We start from the raw sequence: 22058 nt of genomic DNA, 5'->3' as shown, positions 1-22058 counted from the left end.
CAGGTAAAACCTGCACAGCATCAGATGTGCGCCCCTGCTTTGTACACAGGTCTTGTGACTTTTCTTTGTTTCAAACTGCCCAAGCTGAATCTTTTGTGTGCTCAAACTCTCCTCGGTTACATGTTTATATTGGAGCTATTGTGGTTTTTGTCCGGTTGGATCTGTGTCAGTACCCGCTTACAGACGCACATCAGCCACCTTTTTGGCCGGGAGCCCAGGCGGGCAGCAGGCGTCTGCATTCCGCTGAAAGCAGTCTCAGAAAAACCAAAAATTGCCCCCCCCCCCCCCCCCCCCCCCAAGAAAAACTGCACAAAGGGGATCATCACAGGAGAAACTTCACGGGAAATACACCCTTTAAAAGACCACTTAGCGGAAATAAATATCCGCTGAGATGCACGTTTAGTGTAAAACAACGGATTGCAATTTAGGTTTTTATTATAAGCTTGATCATTGGCGGTAAAGACTAATGCAAGTCTCGGAGTTGAAGCCGTACACCAGTATTTACCTCATCCTATCTATTTGTGAGGGGTCCGGTATAGTAAAGGTAACGCTGCAGCCTAAAACCCGAGCAGTGAGCTTCATTCTGTCTACCTGCTCACCCCCTCTCTGTCCAAAAAATCTGCACACAGGTGCTGTAAAGCCGTCTAAGCTCCCTGCCTCCCGGCCAGCCTGCCACTCCAGCCTGGCTGTGACCGTGATCTTGGCTGGCTACACTGGCAAGGGACATACCGGGTCACCCAAGTCTACCTCCAGCATTCCTCCATATCCCTGCGCACACGCTGTTGTTGGCTCAGGGAAATGGTTACATGAATTGCATCGGAGCGCACAATAATCCCCACATGCCCAAAACACAGAACCCCCCCACCCCCCCACCCCCCGTCAGCTTTAAATATAACTTTTCTTTAGGGCTGATTCGCATCCCGTGACATTATCTCTATCTCTGCTGTATGCATTGCCTCTATAGATGTGTTAGTAACCATACTGAGAAATATCTGGGTATTTTAGGGTCTTCAATTGCACTGACAGCATGCAAAAACAGAAAAAAAACCGCAAACGCTCAGGAAACGCGTGGTACTTACGATTTGAGGGGGTTCTGTACCGCTGTGGCCATTTTGATATAGTATGATAGAATGCAACACTGCAGAGCCCGGTATTGTACATGTAATGTAGCAGCTATTTCAATTTCATTCATTCTCTGGGGCTGCGGCTGGAGCGAGCAGCCAATGGGAGGCGGAAGCGCTCTGTGACAGTTTTGGGGAAGTGTAGTTTTTTACGCATGTCAACATGAAACATGCCGAGGAGGAGAGCACTACAAGTACCAGCGGGGATAGCGGTTTAAGTGGACTACAGTCCCGCCTCGGACTTGTAAGGGCAAAGCCATCCCCCAAGATCCGAAATTATAATAAAAATGTCTACAGTTATGTCAAGGTTTCGTTGCGGGACTGTCTGTCAGTCTGTGGATGCGAGCTTGTCTCGTCTAATGATGGGCAAGGTTTGAATGAGGTCTCCTAAAATTGCATTACATATAGAAGTTGCAACTTGTTGGATACATTTCATGATAAATTAATTTAAATGAGAAAATAATATCAGTAAGTCATTCAGAATGTATTTATTTTTTCTATAGGCTGGGTGCAGAGAAGGGCAGCTATAGCCCATAAATTTGATTAGGGTTAGGGTTATACTGTAGAGAACAACTAGGTAATAGGAACACGTGTAATTTAATTTTCAGAAAGGTGTTACTTAGTTAACATACAATGGTTTTCAGTTATAGTCTGCTACAAAAAAAGTTAGAAAAACTGCCTAAATTATAAGCTGTTACCATATATTAACAAATTAAAACTGTCTATTTTAGGGCAAATTAAGAGGCATTGAGTGTACATAAACTTACATTAGTGGTGGCATGCTGATAGACCCATGGTTAATCTTGTATTATCTATGCGAGGTATCTCTGCACTGTGCAACTTTAATTATTCATTAATCAGAGGCGATGGGTAGGGAGTAGGCCTATAATTGATTCTTTCAGACATTTGTCTCTCATGGTTGAGTCCGGAGAAAGGCTGGGACCCCCTCCAAACCCCTCACTCCTCCGTCCTTGATTCGTTCCTTCCTTAATTCCTCCTTTAATTCCTTCCCATCTGCTTTCTTTCTCTGTTTGCTCTCTTGCTTGCCTGTATATTTTAATGAATCCACCTCAGATGTTGTAGCCTATTATTTTACATAGCCTAAAGATGTTTGTGTTATACTGGACTGTGGCTTATTTCAACCACTAGAATTTCTTTGATTTAATTATTTATGCATGAGGGAAGGAAGGAAGGAATAAAGGAAGGAAGGAAGGAAGGACAACCGTTTGGAGCTCAGCCACGACTGTTAGAGCAGTAATGCTGGAATTTCTTTCTCCATGTCATGTTAGCAGTGGCGCCGCTCTGAAGCCATTCAGTGACATGTGATATTTATAGATCTGTGCTAACAAATATTTAATGAACATTAGCAAGCAGCTCTAACACGGCAGCAGTGCTCAAATAAAACACTCTGCCAGTTAAATGGAAATTTTGTTTCTGTGTGTATTGCTGTGATTATGAATAAGTTGCTGCTTTAAAATATCCAACACATAATTTTCAGCTTTAGGTGGTGGGTAACATATATATGGACTTGATTTTGTTTGGCTTGCATAATCAATCTTAGATTTCTTATTTTTTTCTTATTTTATTTTTTTTATTATTATTTTTTAGATTTTCTTATTCCATGATTTCTGAAGTTTGTTGATGTCAGATTGAGCGTTATGCCTGGTTTTGACCACACGGTGGTGCTGATGCATCAGCCAACGCGTCGGCCAAAGGTGCGTCTTACGTCACGTATTTGGCTCCTCCCGCAGCGTCAGCAGTACACGCTTTGTTGTTGTGATTGACAGACGGACTTGGAGTCATGATGAACTTTCGGTTTGCCTCTCGCCATCTCAAACATGCTTTAACTCAGTAAACAACGATGTCCGACATACTAATGAAGGAAATGGAGAGTTTATCGATCAGTCCAATGAAGTCAGAGGAGAGTCCAGACGATGTCCGGAGCTTCCTGCTGGTGGATGAGCAAGAAAACCTGCAGGTAAAGTTAGCTAACCTCAACTGAGCTAACGCTTGCTAACAATTAGCTGCTAGGCTAAAAAGAACAAGACAACGCACATGCTAATGAAGGCCCTTAACTATCTGTTGTCACTAATGCTAAAAGTTGCATTGCCGATACCTGAGACCAACTAGCTTTCAAAACACCGAGCTCCTGTTAGTATTGTCAGCTTAAAAGAGAAAGCTTGTGACAGAGTCCTCCTCACTATTTGCTACTGTAGATAATACTTAGCCTGTGACGCTAACTATGTTCAGTCCAAAGATATGTTTTCCTCAACTAGTGCTAATGAAACCCCAAAGAAATAGAAGAATAGACTGCAACACTGGGGGGCAGAGAAGCAAATGAGTGACTCACTGGGAAAGTCCCTGGTGAGTCATACAGTGCAACTGACCCGCAGGAAGGCACCCTCTCATTGTGTTGTTGCTACAGCTGTAGTCGGTTATGATTGTTTTTATATTTATCCATATACCCTGGGATATATACACAGCTAATTTATGCCTTAGCATGTGCCCTAAAAGTGCTAAAGACTCAGCAGCGTATCGGTAATGAATACAACCTTCATTTCAAAGATTTGTTTTTCGTAAACTAGACATAAATTGTCCCACTGATAACATGTCAGGTAACTCAGTATATTTTGATGTATGGTAAAGCTTCTTGTAATCCAAGACTATATTATTCACACAATCTCCCTTGATTCAGTGAAGTCAGCAGAGGAGCCAGTGATGTTATGTTAAGGCGGGCCAGCAATCCATCCTCTGTACATAACCGGGGCCTTGCTTGGTGTTCTCTCTCGTCCCCATCCAGGTTCGTGATGAGTCTGAGTTTCTGGACAGACTCGGGTGCAGGGATGTTGCGGGTGTCAAGGTTCTCTCCATCTTTGGCAACACCGGCGACGGCAAGTCCCACACCCTCAACCACATCCTATTCAATGGTGAGAGTGTGTTCTACACCTCAAAGTCCCCCAGCTCCTGTACAGTGGGAGTGTGGGCTGCCTATAACCCCACCCTCAGCCTGGTCGCCTTGGATACTGAGGGGCTCTTGGGAGCTGCAGTCCATCAGAACCAGAGAATGCGGCTGCTGCTGAAGGTAATTTTAGTGATCTCTGGTTGGTTTTGTCAGATAGCTGGATGTGTTTACACAAATTAGTAAATTACAAAAACTGGTTTGTCTGCACAATGAGTGTTGAGTTCGCTTCACATTTGGTATCTGTCATTAAGGTGACAAACAGGGTGCTGATAAATTTTGGCTGTGTCTAGTGTGTTTTGTACTCAGACAGTTTAATAGGTAAATTTTGTAATCTCATACAGGCCGCATAATTTTAGATCCCAACTGGTATTATAGGTTCTCAAGATCCCCAGTTTTTTGCCCAGGCTCAAATTTGCTTTAATACCTTGTGATTCTAGCAGTATCAGTACACAAGTGCAAGATGGTTATCAAATATATCCCTGTAGATTTGGTTTGCTGGTAAAATTGTTAGATGTGATGTGAATTTTGGCACTTACCAGCTACTGTTATTCTTTTGGTTATTGTCCTCACACAATTAGAAGATATTGTGTTTTTTTTTCTTAGCTCTATACACTCCTACTCCCCTCTCTTCCAGGTATTGGCAGTGTCTGATATCGTAGTCTATCGTACACGAGCCGAACGCCTCCACAACGACATGTTCCAGTTCCTGAGCAGTGCCTCTGCGGCCTACCTGAAGCACTTCACACCAGAGCTGAGGGCCCTTTCCAGCCGCTGTGGTCTGGATGTGCCCCTCTCATCTCTTGGGCCTGCTGTCATTGTCTTCCAAGAGACAACACACACTCAGTTGCTGGGCCATGGTAGGGGAAAAACACACCTTAGTTTTACAAGTGTAATTCTTTTCTTTTATGAAGGATGTATTTTATGTGTTTTAATCTCTTACACTGTGGTTCCTCTTGTCCAGTTAAAATTTCTTTGTGTTTCCTTTACCTTGTAGACTCCAAGGTGGCAGGACAAGCTGATACACTGCTCCAGAAGCGTTTTTGCGAACTGGGCTTGAGCACAGAGGCCTTCAGCTCAGTGCAGTACGTAGGCACTCAGACAATCAGGCCACCCACAGACTACAACAGCCTGCTGGAGGCTGTCAGGCAGGAAGTGAAGAACACTCACACACGCTCCCCCCGCCAGCCTGGGATAGTGTTTCATGCGCTGGAAGTAAGTGTGAGACTGTTTACTTTTGGTGTTAAATTGACAAAAAGTAAAGTTTTAGAGAACTATAACAGAACGGTGAAGAAAACTCTGCTCATTGTTTTCCCAGGCCCTGAGTGAACGTTTCTGTGGGGAACTGTCTGATGACAAGATGGCGATGTACTCCTTCTTCCCAGACGAGTACTTCACCTGCTCTGCTGTCTGCCTCAGCTGCAAGTAAGTCATTACAAACAGTTTTGAACAGGTACTCATTGTCTTTGTTGTCTTCACGTATTCTTATTTCTAGAGATTGACTTGGGCCAGAAATGTTTAGTTTGGCTTACAACCGGAAAGATTTTGACTGAGAGTCTGGTCCACATCAAATCAAATCAAATAATTTGATCAGAGAGGAGAAATTATAGTATCCTCTGCTGTGCAAAATCAAACCTCTCATCACTTACCTTGTTCAGTTACTCTTATTCTCTTCCCAAATCCCCTTTTCTGCTTTCTAAGAATTAAGGAAGGAATTAAAATAACCAGATAACATCAGGATTCATTTCTGATAATTATCAACGTCAAGGGTGGCTGGATTAAACCCGCAGTCTAAAAGTTCTCTACTGCTGGATGCTTTATGAGCGATCTGAGCTCCTGTACTCCCCATCTCACACCAGTCCACTTTCCAATAGTCTGTGCCACTGTTTCACAAAGAATAGTATTGTTCAGCCTGCCCTCGTTCTGACAGGTCACAAGGCCCTTTATAAACTCCTTTGTTGAAAAAACAATATCAAGGAAAATAATTACTCAAAGTACTCTTGAGTATTTTTCTATGTCTTAAAACATGTCTGACAGGGATCTTTATTGTTTTTCAAACTGTGTTTAGTCAAACTTTTGACTAAATGTAACAAACAGAAGCTCTCTCTTCTTCTGAATCAGTCAAAGGCTTTTATTGCCAGATGGAGAAGAGCTGTCCCTGGCTGAATCACAATATTGGAAGTTATTCTTTTCAAGCAGAAATCTGTTCTTGTGGATGTTAACTGTCTCCCGAGTGGGACACACAAAACTTGATGTATTTTCCATGTGTTTAGAATGGAGAGATGGAAGTCCCCTACAGTTTGTACTTCTTCTTTATGGAAAATTGAGAGAGAAGAGGGTGGGAAAAATAATAACACTAGTTCTGAAAGGATTTAATTCTGGATTAAAGGAGCCATAGTTGAGACTTCTATGAACCCTGACTCTGAAGTCTGTTATGTTGTCTGAACTATTTGGTTTTCTGTTTCATCTTCAGCATTCGGTGTAAAATGGGAATGAACCATCTGAGAGACAGAGTCCCGCACATGGCAGATGGGCTCTGCCAGTATGCACACCAGTATAACAATAAAGTCCTCATCTGTAAAGTAAGTGACTCCTGACGCTGCAAAATGTCATTTTGCTTATGTGGTTTCAACTTTTGAGATTTTGAACTTATTGTTTCATTCTGTTTCTTGGTTCATTGTCCTATTTTAACTATTCCGTATATGGTGGCTTACAAAAGAATAAGACACCATACATTTAAAATATAATTTCTATATTACTATCCGTGTGTTGTATCTGTAGCGGTGCTATGAAGGAGGCAGAGAGGTTATTGTTGTGCCCAAGACATCAGCTTCCACTGACAACCCATGGTTTGGGCTGGCCAAGTATGCCTGGTCAGGGTAGGTAAATACACGCACACACACACACACACACCTTTTATTGCCTTTCAGCCAGTCATATCTTATCAAATGTCTGTTGCCCTCTGTCCCTCTCCTCCCTTGCCTCCCTCAGTTATGTGTTGGAGTGTGCTAGCTGTGGTGTAATCTACCGCAGCAGACAGTACTGGTTGGGAAACCAGGACCCTGAGAGCAGTGTGGTGCGATCTGAGGTCAAACATGTCTGGGAGGGGGTGAGTATGCCAACCTATGCCATTTCCGGCCTTTTTGTTTTTTTTATTTTGTCCACTTAAATGCTTAAAATTTGTGTATCTCCTATTACTCCTTAGAGAGACAGTCTGAATTTGATTTGACCATCTACTCTGTGTGTTACATGCAGTTTGCCTCCTAAAAGAGTACTTGAAGCATAGATTATGATCGTGGCATGTGATGGATGATTAGTCCTTGAGGACAAACCAAAACATTTAGATTCTGAGATTGTATGATTTTTGAGTCTCTTGGTGGACCATTAAATGCATTTTATGCTGAACATTTAATTCTAACAAAGTTTAATGTGCAACATACCGTGTGTAACATTTTGTTATGGAGAAACAGACATCTTGCATGATGCTGGGTCTGTGGTTAGCTTCATTTTAGAGATGGAACTCCAACAAATGACACATTTGAAGCATTTTTCACGGCTACATTAAGAATTCATTTAATGATAATGTTAATTGTGTTTTCTATCTGTGTCTCTTCCTTTATTTTTTAACTAAAAGCCCACATGTAACCCCCCTTTCATCTTGTGCACCATTTTTCATCCCTCTCTCTTTCTTTCAGTCGGACACTTTCCTGACCAACCACCAGAACGCTGCCCAGAGGGTCCTGGATGGGATGAACTTTGTGATTCAGTCAGTGTCGGAGTACAGCACTGGCCCCACCAAAGCTGTCACTGCCTGGCTCACTGACCAGGTGGCACCTCCTTACTGGAGACCCAACACAGAGATCACTGTGAGTAGCAAGAACTAAAGCTGAGACACACAGCAAACAGCAGAAAAGTTCAGGCAACAAAGCTTACTGTTGTAATGCAGTTGCTAACATGGGAAATGTATTCAAGTACAGAGTGCAGCTTAGCATACAAGTGTTGGATATTGTTGAATTAATTATTCACTCAGTGCCTGTGTTAATATTATCATGTCTGTTCCTACATTATTGTGTCCTCCTCTTCTCCCCATGCTCCTCAGGCCTGTCATGGCTGTCAGAGGTTGTTTGAGGAGGCAGAGAGGAAGCACCACTGCCGATCCTGTGGCGAGGGTTTCTGCCATCCCTGTTCCAGCCACAGGATGCCAGTACCAGAGAGGGGCTGGGGTAATGGCCCTGTCAGGGTGTGCAAGGCCTGCTACCGCCAGGGAGGACCACCTGACACAAACAGTCAGGGTAAGCTGCATTCAAATGATGAACTTCAAACAGGCAATTTCTGTGTAAAACACAACTCTAAAATGCTGAAAGTTGAATTAGACAAAAGGTAAGTCCTGAAAGTCTTGAAAGGTCTTTAATATAGTAATTATAGGTGTTAATGCAGCTTTGTTTTTCTTATTTTGATGCAGCCAGAAGTATTGGCAGTTGCTCTACATTAAGTAACATGAATGCTGGACAGAACATGAATTCTGTAGCTTCACCAAAGGATGTCAATGTCAGTACTGTCCTCTTAGGGGCTGCAAGTAATGAATAATTAATCTGCTATTTATACTCCACTTCAATCGATTGATCACTGGATCTATAAAACCTCAGAAAATAGTGAAAAAATAACATAATGTCATTTTCAATGTTCAAAACCTCAAAATATTACATTTACTACAATGTAAGACAAAGCAGCTAATTTACACATTTGAGAAGCTGGAACCAGGAAATCTTTGACATATTTGCTTGAATAGTCTCCTAAATTAATAACTGATTACTAAAATAGTTAATGATTAATTTTCTTTCAGTTAACTAATAGATTAATCAACATATCATTTCAGCTGATATCTGTCTTAAATGATTTTCCTTGCTTTCCTTCTTTCTGCTGATTAAAATGAAATTTGAAATCTAAATCAAAATCTTTAAAATGTAAAGATACAGAACTTATAGTAGTGTAAGTTTGCCTTCTCACTGTGTGTATAATTTTGTAGTGTAAAATGTGTTAAATCTATTCTTAGTGGGAATGGAGATTGTGATGTCTTTCATCTAAATGCTGACTGTATCTGTTATTTTAGCTGCTGCATTGTGGGTGATGTTATTGCTGCTTTTGCAAACATATGTGTCTTTCTCTGTTTCTTACACACACACACTCTCAGTGTGCAAGGTAGAGCCTCGTGGTCTAATAGCTCGCAGGGTGACAGAGGTGGCTCAGTCTACACTGGACATGGTCACCACAGCTGTGGACTACCCTCTCTGTGAGTGCAGCTGCATTTTACGCACATACACATTGACAACGAACCTGTCTGTCTGTCATGGGCTGACTGGCCATAGGAAGAAATACTGCCTATGGACCGTCAAAAAATCCATTCTAGTTTCACAAAGTTTCTACTCTTGTGTGTTTGTCCACAGTCTGCTGTGTGGATGTGTGCCGGCATCAAAGGCTGCTGTATTGCAGTTATACTGTTATTGTCACAGCCCTATGGCAATCCATAGATTAAACTATAACAAACAAACTGTAAATGGAGGAATTTCTGTCTGTCCTACGATTTTTTCAATAACCGCTCATCCCATCAACAAAATTTGTGGGTGTATTTCTAAGGATCAAAGGAATTGCAGTGTTAACTGTGACTTTTTGTATGAGCGGTTCTCAGAAGCATAAAATATTACTTTCCTACACTTCGTGTGATGTGAAGAAAAAGGTGGAACCACACTACGTGGGCTGTGCAGCACCATGAATGCTCTCAAGAAAGCTACAAGCTGGATTAACACAGGCCAAGCCAGAAAACATCTATAGACAGGCACATTTTGAACCAGCACTAGTGATTCTATTTACCAGTTTTACTAGCTGACATTGTCTTAATCAAAATGAAACAGAGGTTTAATTCTTTCTCTATTAGCTAAACTTAAGTGGAAGTGAACTGCAACATTGTTGAACCACGACTGTGCTTCTTCTTGCTTAGGACACAACATACTAATGACAACCATATTGCAACAAACCCCAGATTTGTGCTAATAACAATAAATAGTTGACTCTAAATTCTGGCACTTGTGCTGGACATACTGAACCTTTGATTTGATGGTTCACCTGCAAGGAATTAATGCCATAAATAAACATCTAATGGGCTAGATATTTAATGGCTGTTTGTTTACTCCATAAACATTAATGATGCTTGGGATCCTGTAAAGTGATTCACACCAGCCCCAGTGTATATAATATAAAGCCATCTCACTGGATGGTCTGTTCAGGACATGCCTATTATGCTCTAATAAAAAACATCCAGCCCCTGCTGAAAATCTGAAACAAATTATTTGCTGTTCCATCCACTCCCCTCAGGTTTTGTGAAGGACGTGGCTCGACCAGACTACTGGGTGCCAGACCAGGACATCACCCAGTGTCACCAGTGCTCCAAAACCTTCACCCCAGTCATGTCCAAGCACCATTGCAGGGCCTGCGGACAGGGCGTGTGCGGACCCTGCTCCACACACAACAGGCCTGTGCCTTCCCGGGGCTGGGACCACCCAGTCAGAGTGTGTGACAGCTGCCACGCCCGCACAGACAGCCTGTGATTTTTACAACCAGGAGGACTCTCCAAAAGTGCACTCAGTCTTCCTCTGATGGTCCACAAACATACTGTGAATCCTGGAACTGCTGTTTCAAGAGAATGAGGTGGACTCACTTTACAGCACTAAATAGCCGAACTGGAATCAGCCTTGTGTTTGTGTGAAAAGACAAGCTGTACGGATTCTTAAAAGGCCCCCCAACTGGATGCCAGACTTTTATCAGTGCTGACCCAGGATCTGCTGTACATTTAATCCTGCCCTCCTTGACTCTGCATCACTTATGAGACAGATCACCTTCTGTACAGCCCCAGTCAAACTTGCTTCCAGACAAATAGAAATATGGACATCTGTCTTTAACTGACTGGTGGTAATTTTAAAGATGAAGACAAACAACTCCCCTCAGATCTTAATATAACAGAAGAGTTTGAACTCTTCCTCTCTCCTTGTTCATTCATTTGTGTTTGCACAGTGCTGCAGCAGGTTGCCTATTCTCAATCTGAAGAATTAGTTTGCTAAAAATGACAGAACAAGTAGAAGAGATGCACTGGAAATAGTGGGAAATTTTAAAATTTAAAGGATTTTTAAACCTCTCTGTTTCAAAGAGTTTCAAGCCATCACAGCAACTTGAACTCTTTTTCACAGACTTCAAAAGAGGTTGGAGTTTCTTCCTCCTCCTCCTCCTCCTCCTCCACCTCCTCCTCCTCACAGTCTTCTTCTGAACCATCTCGCTGACTTGCAGGGTCTGGCAAAGAGGGGCTTGAAAGAAATGCACAGACGGTAGAAACAGAGCCAGAGCAGTTCACACTTTTGTTAAAGTTGTAGCTCTGCATGTGTCTGCATCACTCAGGGCAGAACAAATAAACAAGAGCTACAGCAGTGTGTGCCTTCATGGGAATATTAAATCCTGTTTCTGTAGCTCTTATGGTTTGTTTTGGGGGATTCCCCCATATGTGCAAGGACTAATGAGATTATTTGTGCCTAAATAGAGCTTTGTAATTTACAGCCGTGCTCCTCTGATTCATACAGTTGTATCTACAATATGGGGAAATGGAATGAAAGATAAATTCTGTAGCATAACACATTATAGACATTCCAGTATATGGAAATACCTGTGTATTGATGTAGATTTTCCTCTTTGAGGTCATTCTAATAAGTGGGCGATGCCTTGAGCCACTGAAAATGCTTCAGAAAATTTCTTAATATAATTAAAACAGCCGCATTAGACTGAACGACTGAGTTGTTTTAAGTTTTTAAAGGTAATCATAGGAAATCACTTGCAATGTAAAGTACAAATTATATACACATTCATGGGAATTACACTGTCTTTCAAAAGGAGTTTCTCTGTGTAACATACTGGATGCATTAATGCTGCTTCTCTCTGTGTTGAAATAACCAGTTCAAGTTTAAAGATGTTTTCCAGTGAAATCCAGCAGCTGACAATCTTTTTTTTTCTTTAATAAATCGGGCATATCCAAATAAAGAAAACCAAGTGACATTTTGTGTCTATGAATGTATTCAGTCACTTTCTGCCTTTTTATCCTCACTGATACCCATTTAAGCTTTATTTGCATTAATGAGTATTAAACATTGCTGCAGAACTCCCTCGAGGATGCAACAGAACAACAATGGCTGTGTCAGAAACATCCCTCCCCACGCACTCATTCACTGCTCCTTCAGTAACAGACACTCAATAGTGTTAGTGCAGCAGACATTACAGACCAATGAATCATCATCATTTTCTATTAACATTGACAGGTATAGTGTCACATAGTGGTCACATGTGCAGCTGTAAAAAAAATCAGTGCATTGAATTATGGGATTGTTAGCGTGAGTTAATCCACATGCCAACTATAGTTGATATGTAATGCATATATTTTATACTCAAAATTTGGACACTTAAATGAAATGGGTGTTGGAAAAATATAGTGCACTACAGTTAATACAGTACTGGCTATTTACATATCCAGCAGACATGGAGCATTAGCACTAATTTCAAGTTGTTTGTGTCTTGTGTCCAATATTCACTTTCCTTCAAGCTCTGATTTTTGTCTCCAACAACTGAGAAAAACATCTGTCTCATTTGCCCCTAAATACTCCACTGGCTGTCGGTTATTTGGTATAGAGCACTGTGAATTAAAGCAATAAAGTTGTGGCTGTAAAACCGAAACGAGCTGAAAGATGCTAAAATGTTTTGTACAGCTGAGGGAAATCTTTTTCTGACTCTTAGTCCTACAATATTGCATCAGTAGTTGAAAATGTTACATCCTACATCAGCTTAAGAAGACAGATTTAAAAAAAATGATAATAATGCTTCTGAGCATTGTAGTGGAATTTATTATCAATACCTCTTTGAGAGGCAGAAAGCTAAGGACACAGTTTCCTAATAGAACATGTTTTTTTCTGTCTTCATGTCACATTTCCTTCGCTTTAATTCATTTTCCAGGATGGTCTGCCCCATGCCTCAATCTGTGCTCTGGCAGTGGCTGAAGATCATTTGGTTTTGCTGAGCAGAGCTGTGCAGAAGGCCCGGGTCTTTACACGTTTTTAAGACAGAGGGCGATGGAGAGGACAGCTTCACAGAAGTGATGACATGTTTAGGAAGTGGAAGCCCTCCTGAAAAACTCATGTCGTGCTGAAGCTGGCTTTGTGGAGCTCAGAGGTTTCTGTATGATATTAACAATGTGACTGAGAAGAAAGTCGCGCAACAGTCAGGTGTAAAAGAAAGCCTCACTCTGTGTTTTTTTTGTTTGTTTTTTTATTCATTCAGTATAAGGTTTATAATAGCAGCTGTGCACATACTGTCATTTCTTTTGTGTCATGGAGACAGTAATGTCTTAGAAAAGCAGGAAGGAATGATAATTGTGATTGTGACCTTAACAAGTGTTAGGACTTGTGGCTGCTGATATCAGATCAGATGTTTGTTTGTTTTTTATTTTGTTGACAAAACTACATGACATATGCAGCTACAGGAAATTCTCTTTCCCTCAGATTAATTCTTCAAAATAGGTGTCTCTTTCATGTTTTGTTTTAATCTTTTAAAAATGATTCCAAAAAAAACATAGATACCAATTCATAAGTTATGAAATTCCAACATACACATACTTTCAGATTGCCTTTTTGACATATAACAGAGTAGCTAGTCTGTTTACATATTTATAATTTTACATCTTGCATTGTGTCTTTGCTGATATTTACAATTTGACACAATGAGCCTTGTTACACATTCAAAAGAAAAAAATTCACTTGATATTATTCTGTTTTGTATTTATTTTCAAATAATGTTTTTATAGTTGAGGTGTGTATATATAGACTTGCTTTAAAATCAAATGTTGCATAAAGTTTCTTTTAAAAAGATTTATTAAAGAACACAGAACACTATAAATGAGCACTTCAAACAGATATGTCTATTTATCTGTCAAAATGATATAACACAACAGAAAGTAAAAGAAGAAGCTAATTTTGTTGTAAATCATGATTCTAGTTTTCTAGTTTATACAGTGTTCTAGTTTCTGGTCTAACCAAAACCAGGAAGTCAGAAGGTTTGGCTTAACAGTGCAGAAATGGAAAAATAGCCTTAAGTGAAAATGATTGTGGCTGCAAACAAAATGTTATACTAAATAATATTTTTAAAGTCTAACACATAAACAAGAATTTTAGTACAAAAATAATGATTCAAAAATATATTTAAACCAGTAATATTGAGGAGAAAGATCTAATGTGGCTAAACTTTTAAAAGGTTAAGCTGCATGCAGAATATCTCCTACCCTTTATAAAATATTTAGGTGTTGTTCTATAGCATACTGTTCACACTTAAATTAGATAAACTTAATTGAGCAATTCTTAATGTCAAAAGACAAAACAGATTGACAGTACATTTTTGCCAGTAATACTCTGACATACCTTTCACTCCCCTGATTTGGGATTACAATAGTCATATACTTGACATAAAGCACTCACCAAGGTTATTGTTGCTGGTATTTTAGTGTAAAGCATTTATTTAAAACGAAAGGGAGGAGTGAGCGAGAAACATAGTTTATAGGTTTTCTGGTTTCTGGCCAGCGTTGGAGCCACTTCACCATTTACAAAGCAGGCAGTTACTGTCTCTTCTTAAACACCATCTCTTTGACAGATCATATTTCTTGGTTTGAGCTTCCCATTGTACTGTGCAAATAATTTGACCCTTTAGTCAAATGTACATGTCTACTATTCACATTCCTGGAAAATACAGTCAAGAGTGTAGTGTGGCAAATATTTTAGATGTAATTTGACAAAATAATAATAAAGAGGCATAAGAAGGAACTTTAGTCAAACAAAAAACCAAAAACCTTTCTTATACCTGGAGTGAAATCCAGATACTTCTGGTGGTTTGGATATAGCTGTTTTATATTTTATATTGCAGCTCAAACTGTGGAAAAACTCAAAAGAAACATCTCCTTCCAGTTACGTTGGGAATGGTTGGGATGAACCAATGTGCCTCTTCACAGCATGTTAAAACTATACCAACAGCGCAACGTTAATTTTCTGTATTTATTTTAACTGTTTCCATCCAAATGAAGTTTCTATGGGCCAACTCTAACTCTCTGAATGTTTGTCACGGTGAGCGTGTGGGCTGTGCCATTCAGGATCTCACCTTTTAGAAACTATATGGAGAGAAAACACAGACAACAAGCATCAGAGGAACTATCTCATTCCCTCTACCCCACCCTTTGATATTGTGGTATGCACTGACATTGATAATGTTGGCTTAAAGGAATTCACAGCAAAGTTATTTTACACATTCTATTTTACATACCTGTTTGACAAGCTCAATGAGGGTTCCATTGCTGAGCGCTCCAGCGGAGGTTAGCTTCATCTGTACATATGCCTGTGCTGCAAGGTCTGCAAGGATGTGCAAATTGATTAAAAAATACTTACTGTGGTCCCATTACTAATTGTAAAGGTAAAGGACATCACTAAAGAAGACTCTGGCTACTTACTATGAAGAGTTTGCAGACATGTTTAAAAATGCTTAAAGATTCTGTAAAGCAGTTTGGCACAACACAGAAAAATGTCATATTAAACCCCCTGCCAAATTTGAATGAATAAAAATATTGCCAAAAATATAAAATTAGGTTTCAAACTTGTGAAGAAATAACCAGTATTATCAACTCTGGAACGCTGGGGGCGTGTCTGCTGAGGCACTAAAACCACCAGCTTCCGCATCGCTTAACGGTCTAACAAATTTATGCTGAAAGGAGACATGACTGCGTTCAACAGCTATATTGATTGTACACACACACACGTGCGTTGTATATATTTTCACATTACAAATTGCTCTAAATTGTCCAATGCCCTGGACTTTATCTATGTCGATGCCAGCATCGGTAAGAGAAATAGATTATAAGCTATACACGGAGCTAACTTAGCCCATTTTCCACTGGTCAAAAAACCTGCTAAGAGCCACTGACATGGGGTTTTTGTTGGCAATGATGAAGGGTTTAATTGGCATTCACAGCCGTGTTAAATGAATTTACAGTAGACACTGGTATTTATTGGATCCTGCTCCAATCGGCTCCGATCGGCATTGATGTAAACACAAAACCCGGGAAAACCCACTAATTTTTGCCTCTTTTCCTGCTGTAACGTCTCTCGGAGGACACAGACACACACCTGTCACCTGTCCAGCATGGTGCCGTTACACCAGAAACTCCACAGCTACACTTATCGTGGGGATGAAAGAGTGAGCTGTAGCTTTGAAAGTTTTAAAAAGACACAATCACAGATCGAAACATCTCATACGGAGGCCCCGACACTTTGACAGACTTTCACCAGTTTGCAGGGCGGCTAGCAGCTCACTCTTCCTCCACTGCTTCTGTGTGTGTGTGTTCGAAGTGCAGAGATGACATCGCTCCTTGCATTTGTGTGTCCTCAATCCGAACAGAACGAATCGGCTTTTAATAGCCCAAAATAGCCCTTTTAAGCCCTAAATCCCACTTATACCAGCTAGTTTTAGTTTTATTCTCTAATTATGAATAACACCACACCATTGGTATTGCAGCCTCTAGGAAAGACACATTTCGGGAGGGAAGGCTTAGCTAACCGGCAATAACTGGACACTGAGCAGGGGAACCACTGATGCTAGTACATTCCATACTTTTATACCGTTATAGCTTTAGGGGCAGGATATGCTAAGTGGGGGTCCAAGTGTGTCACCAGTACCCCGTTTAGGGCCCGCCCAAAAAAACGCAAAAATTATGAAACACAGTTTAACAGTATAACTGCACAATTCAGTACCACACAAGTTTCATGTTTCACACGTTTGCAGGAATAGTTCTCCAACATATATACTGATTTTATAAACAAAACTGTGAATTTGCTTTACAGGATCTTTAAAAGAAATAAATAACTTAACATGACATTTTAGGATTTGTTTAACCACATTGCACATTGCATTTGGACCCCTGCAATTCTAATTCATGGCTGGGAAAATACAGTGTTATTTGAGACAAAATCAATAGAAATCACTGACCTTGGGTTGTTGTTGCTGCAGTTGTGGCTACAGATATAGTGGTTGGTGCTTCAGTTGTTGTTGTTGAGGCTACAGTTGTGGTAGTTGATGCTGCAGTTTTTGAGGGTCCAGATGTGATTGATGCTACAGTTGTGGTAGTATATACTGCAGTTGTTGTTGACACTGCCGTTGCAGTGGTTGGTGCTGCAGTTGTTTTTGAGGCGACAGTTGTGGCAGAAGGTGCTGCATTTGTTAAAGCTGCAGTTGTAGTAGTTGGTGCTTGAGATGTTATTGGAGCTACAGTTGTGGTAGTTGGTGCCGCAGCTGTTGGGGCTACAGTTTTGGTAGTTGGTGCTGCAGTTGTTTTTGAGGCTCCAGTTGAGGTGGTTGGTACTGAAGATTTAGAGGCTGCAGTTATTGTAGGTGGTGCTGCAGTTGTTGTTGAGGCTGCAGTTATCGTAATTGGTGCTGCAGTTGTTGTTGTCACTGTATTTGCAGTGGTTGGTGCTGCAGTTGTTGTTGAGGCTGCAGTTGTGGTAGGTGGTGCTGCAGTTGATTTTGAAGCTTCAGTTGTGGTAGCTGATGCTGCAGTTGTTGTTGAAGTTGCAGTTGTAGGAGGTGGTGCTACAGTTGTTGTTGTTGTTGGGGCAGCAGTTGTAGTGGTTGTTGCTGCAGTTATTATTGTTCCTCCAGTTGTGGTAATTTGTGCTAGAGTTGTTGTTGGGGGAGCAGTTGTAGTGGTTGGTTGTAGAGTGGTTGTTGTTTGGGCTGCAGTTTTGGTAGTTAATCCTGGAGTTTTTGTTGGGGTTCCAGAGGTGGTAGTTTGTGCTGCAGTTGTTGGGGCTGCAGTTGTGGTAGTTGGTGCTGGAGTTGTCATTAAGTCTGCAGTTGTGGTAGTTGTTCCTTGAGTTGTCGTTGGGGCTGGAGTTGTTATCGCAGCTTTAGTTGTAGTGGTTGTTGCTGTACTTGTTGGGGCTGCAGTTGTGGTAGTTGGTGCTGGAGTTGTAGTTGGAGCTGCAGTCGTGGTAGTTTGAGCTGGAATTGTTGATGAGGCTGCAGTTATGGTAGTTGGTGTTGGTGATGTTGCTATAGTTGTAGAGGTTGGTGCTTCTGTTATGGTTGAGGCTGCAGTTGTGGGAGTTGGTGCTGGAGTTGTCGTTGGGGCTGCAGTTGTGATAGTTGGTGCTGCAGTTGTTATTCGGTGTGCAGTTGTGGTAGTTGGTGCTGCAGTTGTTATTCGGTGTGCAGTTGTGGTAGTTGGTGCTGGAGTTGTTGGGGCTGCAGTTGTGGTAGTTGGAGCTGGAATTGTTATTCGGTGTGCAGTTGTGGTAGTTGGTGCTGCAGTTGTTATTCGGTGTGCAGTTGTGGTAGTTGGTGCTGGAGTTGTTGGGGCTGCAGTTGTGGTAGTTGGAGCTGGAATTGTTGATGAGGCTGTGGTTGTGGTCGTTTGTGCTGCAGTTGTTGTTGGGTTTCTAGTTCTGGTAGTTGTTGATGCAGTTGTTGTTGGGGCTGCAGTTGTGGTAGTTTGTGCTGGAATTGTTGATGAGGCTCCAGTTGTGGTAGTTGGTGCTAGAGTTGTTGTTGGGGCAGCAGTTGTTGTTGGGACTACAGTTGTGGTAGTTGTTGCTGGAGTTGTTGTTAGGGCTGAAGTTGTGGTAATTGGTCCTTCAATTGTTGTTGAGGCTGCAGTTGTGGTGGTTGGTGCTGCTGTTGTAATTTGATCTGAAGTTTTAGTAGTTGGTGCTGGATTTGTTGTTTGAGCTGCAGTTGTGGTAGTTGGTGCTGGAGTTGTAGTTGGAGCTGCAGTTGTGGTAGTTGTAGTTGGACTTGTTGATGAGGTAGAAGTTGTGGTCGTTTGTGCTGCAGTTGTTGTTGGGTTTCTGGTTGTGGTAGTTGTTCCTGGAGTTGTTGTTGGAGTTTTAGTTGGAGTGGTTGGTGCTTCAGTTGTTGTTGGGGCTGCAGTTGTGTTAGTTGGTAATGCAGTTGTTGAGGCTACAGTTTTAGTGGTTTGTGTAAGAGTTGTCGATGAGGCTATTGTTGTGGTAATTGGTGCTGGAGTTATTATTGGGGCTGCCGTTGTCGTGGTTGGTGCTGCAGTTGTAGTGGTTGGTGCTACAGTTTTTGTTGATTGGAATGCACTTATGGTAGTTTGTAATGGAATTGTCAATGAGGCTGCAGTTGTGGTAGTTGGTGCTAGAGTTGTTGTTGTTGTTTGGGCTGAAGTTGTGGTGGTTAATGCTGGAGTTGTTGGAGTTTTAGTTATAGTGGTTGGTGCTTCAGTTGTTTTTGGGGCTGCAGTTGTGGTAGTTGGTAATGCAGTTGTTGAGGCTACAGTTTTAGTGGTTTGTGTTAGAGTTGTTGATGAGGCTGCAGTTGTGGTAGTTGTTGCTGCAGTTTTTGTTGGGGCTGAAGCTGTAATGGTTGATGCGGCAATTATTGTTGATGGGGATGCAACTGTGGAAGTTTGTGCTGGAATTGTCGATGAGGCTGCAGTTTTAGTAATTGGTGCTAGAGTTATTGTTGGGACTGCCATTGTCGTGGTCGGTGCTGCAGTTGTAGTAGTTGGTGCTGCAGTTTCTGTTGATTGGAATGCACTTGTGGTAGTTTGTACTGGAATTGTCAATGAGGCCTCAGTTGTGGTAGTTGGTGCTAGAGTTGTTGGGGCTGCAGTTGTCATGGTTGGTGCCGCAGTTGTGGTTGGGGCAGCAGTTGTAGTGGTTGGTGCTGCAGTTGTTGTTGGGACTGCAGTTGTAGTGGTTGGTTCTAGAGTTGTAGTTGTTTGGACTGCAGTTATGGTAGTTGGTGGTTGAGTTGTCATTGGGGTTGCCATTGTAGTAGTTGTTGCTGCAGTTATTGTTAGATTTGCAGTTGTGGCAGTTAGGGCGGGAGTTGTTGTTTTGGCTAAAGTTGTGGTGATTGGTCCTTCAGTTGTTGTTGAGGATGCAGTTGTGGTTGTTGGTGCTGTTGTTGTAATTTGGGCTGAAGTTATAGTACTTGGTGCTGGATTTGTTGTTGGAGCTTTAGTTGCAGTGGTTGTTGCTGCAGTTGTTGGGGCTGCAGTTGTGGAAGTTGGTGCTGGAGTTGTTGTTGGAGCTGCAGTTGTAGTAGTTGTTACTGCAGTTGTTGTTGAGGCTGAAGTTGTGGTTGTTGCTGAAGTTGTTGTTGGGGTTCTAGTTGCTGTAGTTGGTGCTGCAGTTGCTGTTGGGGCTTCTGTTGTGGTAGTTGGTGCTGGAGTTGTTGTTGGGGCTTTAGTTGTGGTGGTTGTTGCTTCAGTTGTTGTTGAGGCTGCAGTTGTGGTTGTTGATCCTGCAGTTGTTGTTTGGGCTCCAGTTGTGGTAGTTGGTGCTAGAGTTGTTGTTGGAGATTTAGTTGTTGTGGTTTTTACTGCTGTTGTTGTTGAGGCGGAAGTTGTGGTTGTTGCTGCAGTTGTTGTTGGGGTTCTAGTTGCTGTAGTTGGTGCTGCAGTTGTTGTTGGGGCTTCTGTTGCGGTAGTTGGTGCTGCAGTTGTTGGGGCTTTAGTTGTGATGGTTGTTACTTATGTTGTTGTTGAGGCTGCAGTTTTTGGGGCTGCAGTTGTGGTAGTTGGTGCTGGAGTTGTTGCAGCTTTAGTTGTGGTGGTTGGTCCTTCAGTTGTTGTTGAGGCTGCAATTGTGGTTGTTGGTGCTGCTGTTGTAATTTGGGCTGAAGTTGTAGTACTTGGTGCTGGAGTTATTATTGGAGCTTTAGTCGTAGTGGTTGGTGCTGCAGTTGTTGTTGGGGCAGCAGTTGAAGTGGTGGGTGCTGCAGTTGTTGTTGGGGCTGCAGTTGTGGTAGTTGGTGCTGGATTTTTTGTTGGGGCTTTAGTTGTGGTGGTTGTTGCTTCAGTTGTTGTTGGGTTTCTAGTTGTTGTAGTTGGTGCTGGAGTTCTTGTTAGGGCTTTAGTTGTGGTGGTTGTTCCTTCATTTGTTGTTGAGGCTGCAGTTGTGGTTGTTGATCCTGCAGTTGCTGTTGGGGCTGCAGTTGTGGTAGTTGGTGCTGGAGTTATTGTTGCAGCTTTGGTTGTGGTCGGTGGTCCTGCAGTTATTGTTGAGGCTGCAATTGTGGTTGTTGGTGCTGCTGTTGTAATTTGGGCTGCAGTTGTAGTAGTTGGTGCTGGAGTCGTTGTTGTTGCAGCAGTTGTAGTGGTGGGTGTTGCAGTTGTGGTTGGGGCTGCAGTTGTGGTAGTTGGTGCTGGAGTTGTTGTTGCAGCTTTAGTTGTGGTGGTTTGTCCTTCAGTTGTTGTTGCAGCTTTAGTTGTGGTTGTTGGTGCTGCTGTTGTAATTTCGGATAAAGTTGTAGTTGTTGGTGCTGCAGTTTTGGTAATTGGTGCTGGAGTTGTAGTTGGACCTGTAGCTGTGGTGGTTGTTGCTTCAATTGTTTTTGGGGTTCTAGTTGTTGTAGTTGGTGCTGAAGTTGTTGCAGCTGCAGTTGTAGTTGTTGGTCCTGTAGGTGTTGTTGGGGCAGCAGTTGAAGTGGTTGGTGCTGAAGTTGTGGTTGGGGCTGCAGTTGTAGTAGTTGGTGCTGGAGTTGTTGGTGGTGCTTTAGTTGTCATGGTTGGTCCTTCAGTTGTTGTTGAGGCTGATGTTGTGGTTGTTGATCCTGCAATTGTTTTTGGGGCTGCAGTTGTTGTTGCAGCTTTAGTCGTGATGGTTGGTCCTTCAGTTGTTGTTGGGGCTGCAGTTGTGCTAGTTGGTGCTGGAGTTGTTGTTTCAGTTGCAGTTGTGGTGGTTGTTCCTTCAGTTGTTGTTGAGGCTACAGTTGTGGTTTTTGGTGCTACTGTTGTTGAGACTGCAGTTGCGGTTGTTGCTGCAGTTGTTGTTGGGGTTCTAGTTGTTGTGGTTGGTGCTGCTGTTGTTGTTGGGGCTTCTGTTGTGGTG

At 41.9% G+C, this 22058-nt stretch overlaps 3 protein-coding genes across 3 annotated transcripts in view; 1 reads left to right on the top strand and 2 right to left on the bottom strand.

The window, feature by feature from the left end:
• The window catches only part of dpf1 (double PHD fingers 1), a 41766-nt gene extending 40130 nt beyond the window's left edge, over positions 1–1636 (bottom strand). Inside the window, exon 1 of the mRNA XM_071497012.1 lies at positions 1080–1636. Coding sequence (XP_071353113.1) covers positions 1080–1192 — 113 coding nt within the window. The 5' untranslated portion in view covers positions 1193–1636. The remainder of the gene's footprint in view (positions 1–1079) is intronic.
• A 1243-nt stretch (positions 1637–2879) lies between these two features.
• Positions 2880–12171, top strand: LOC139631998 (zinc finger FYVE domain-containing protein 1). The gene is made up of 12 exons (XM_071496707.1): positions 2880–3099; positions 3922–4203; positions 4718–4940; positions 5078–5295; positions 5399–5505; positions 6554–6662; positions 6862–6959; positions 7072–7189; positions 7776–7946; positions 8180–8372; positions 9272–9370; positions 10450–12171. The coding sequence occupies exons 1-12, from the start codon at positions 2983–2985 to the stop codon at positions 10680–10682; spliced, it is 1968 nt and encodes a 655-aa protein (XP_071352808.1). The 5' UTR covers positions 2880–2982; the 3' UTR covers positions 10683–12171.
• Positions 12172–14087: 1916 nt separating this feature from the next.
• LOC139632438 (mucin-2-like) lies at positions 14088–21733 on the bottom strand. The gene is given in 3 exon segments (XM_071497358.1): positions 14088–15316; positions 15469–15554; positions 17185–21733. Coding segments are annotated over 3 exon segments (4716 nt in total). The 3' UTR covers positions 14088–15235.
• Positions 21734–22058: the final 325 nt, after the last annotated feature.

The sequence above is a fragment of the Trachinotus anak genome, unplaced genomic scaffold (genome assembly GCF_046630095.1).
Source record: "Trachinotus anak isolate AG129_WGS33_773 ecotype Australia unplaced genomic scaffold, CSIRO_AGI_Tana_v1 ptg000014l, whole genome shotgun sequence".
NCBI classification, from domain to species: Eukaryota; Metazoa; Chordata; class Actinopteri; order Carangiformes; family Carangidae; genus Trachinotus; species Trachinotus anak.
The sequence above is the reverse complement of the archived record's forward strand: the minus strand, read 5'-3'. Positions and strand labels throughout refer to the sequence as shown.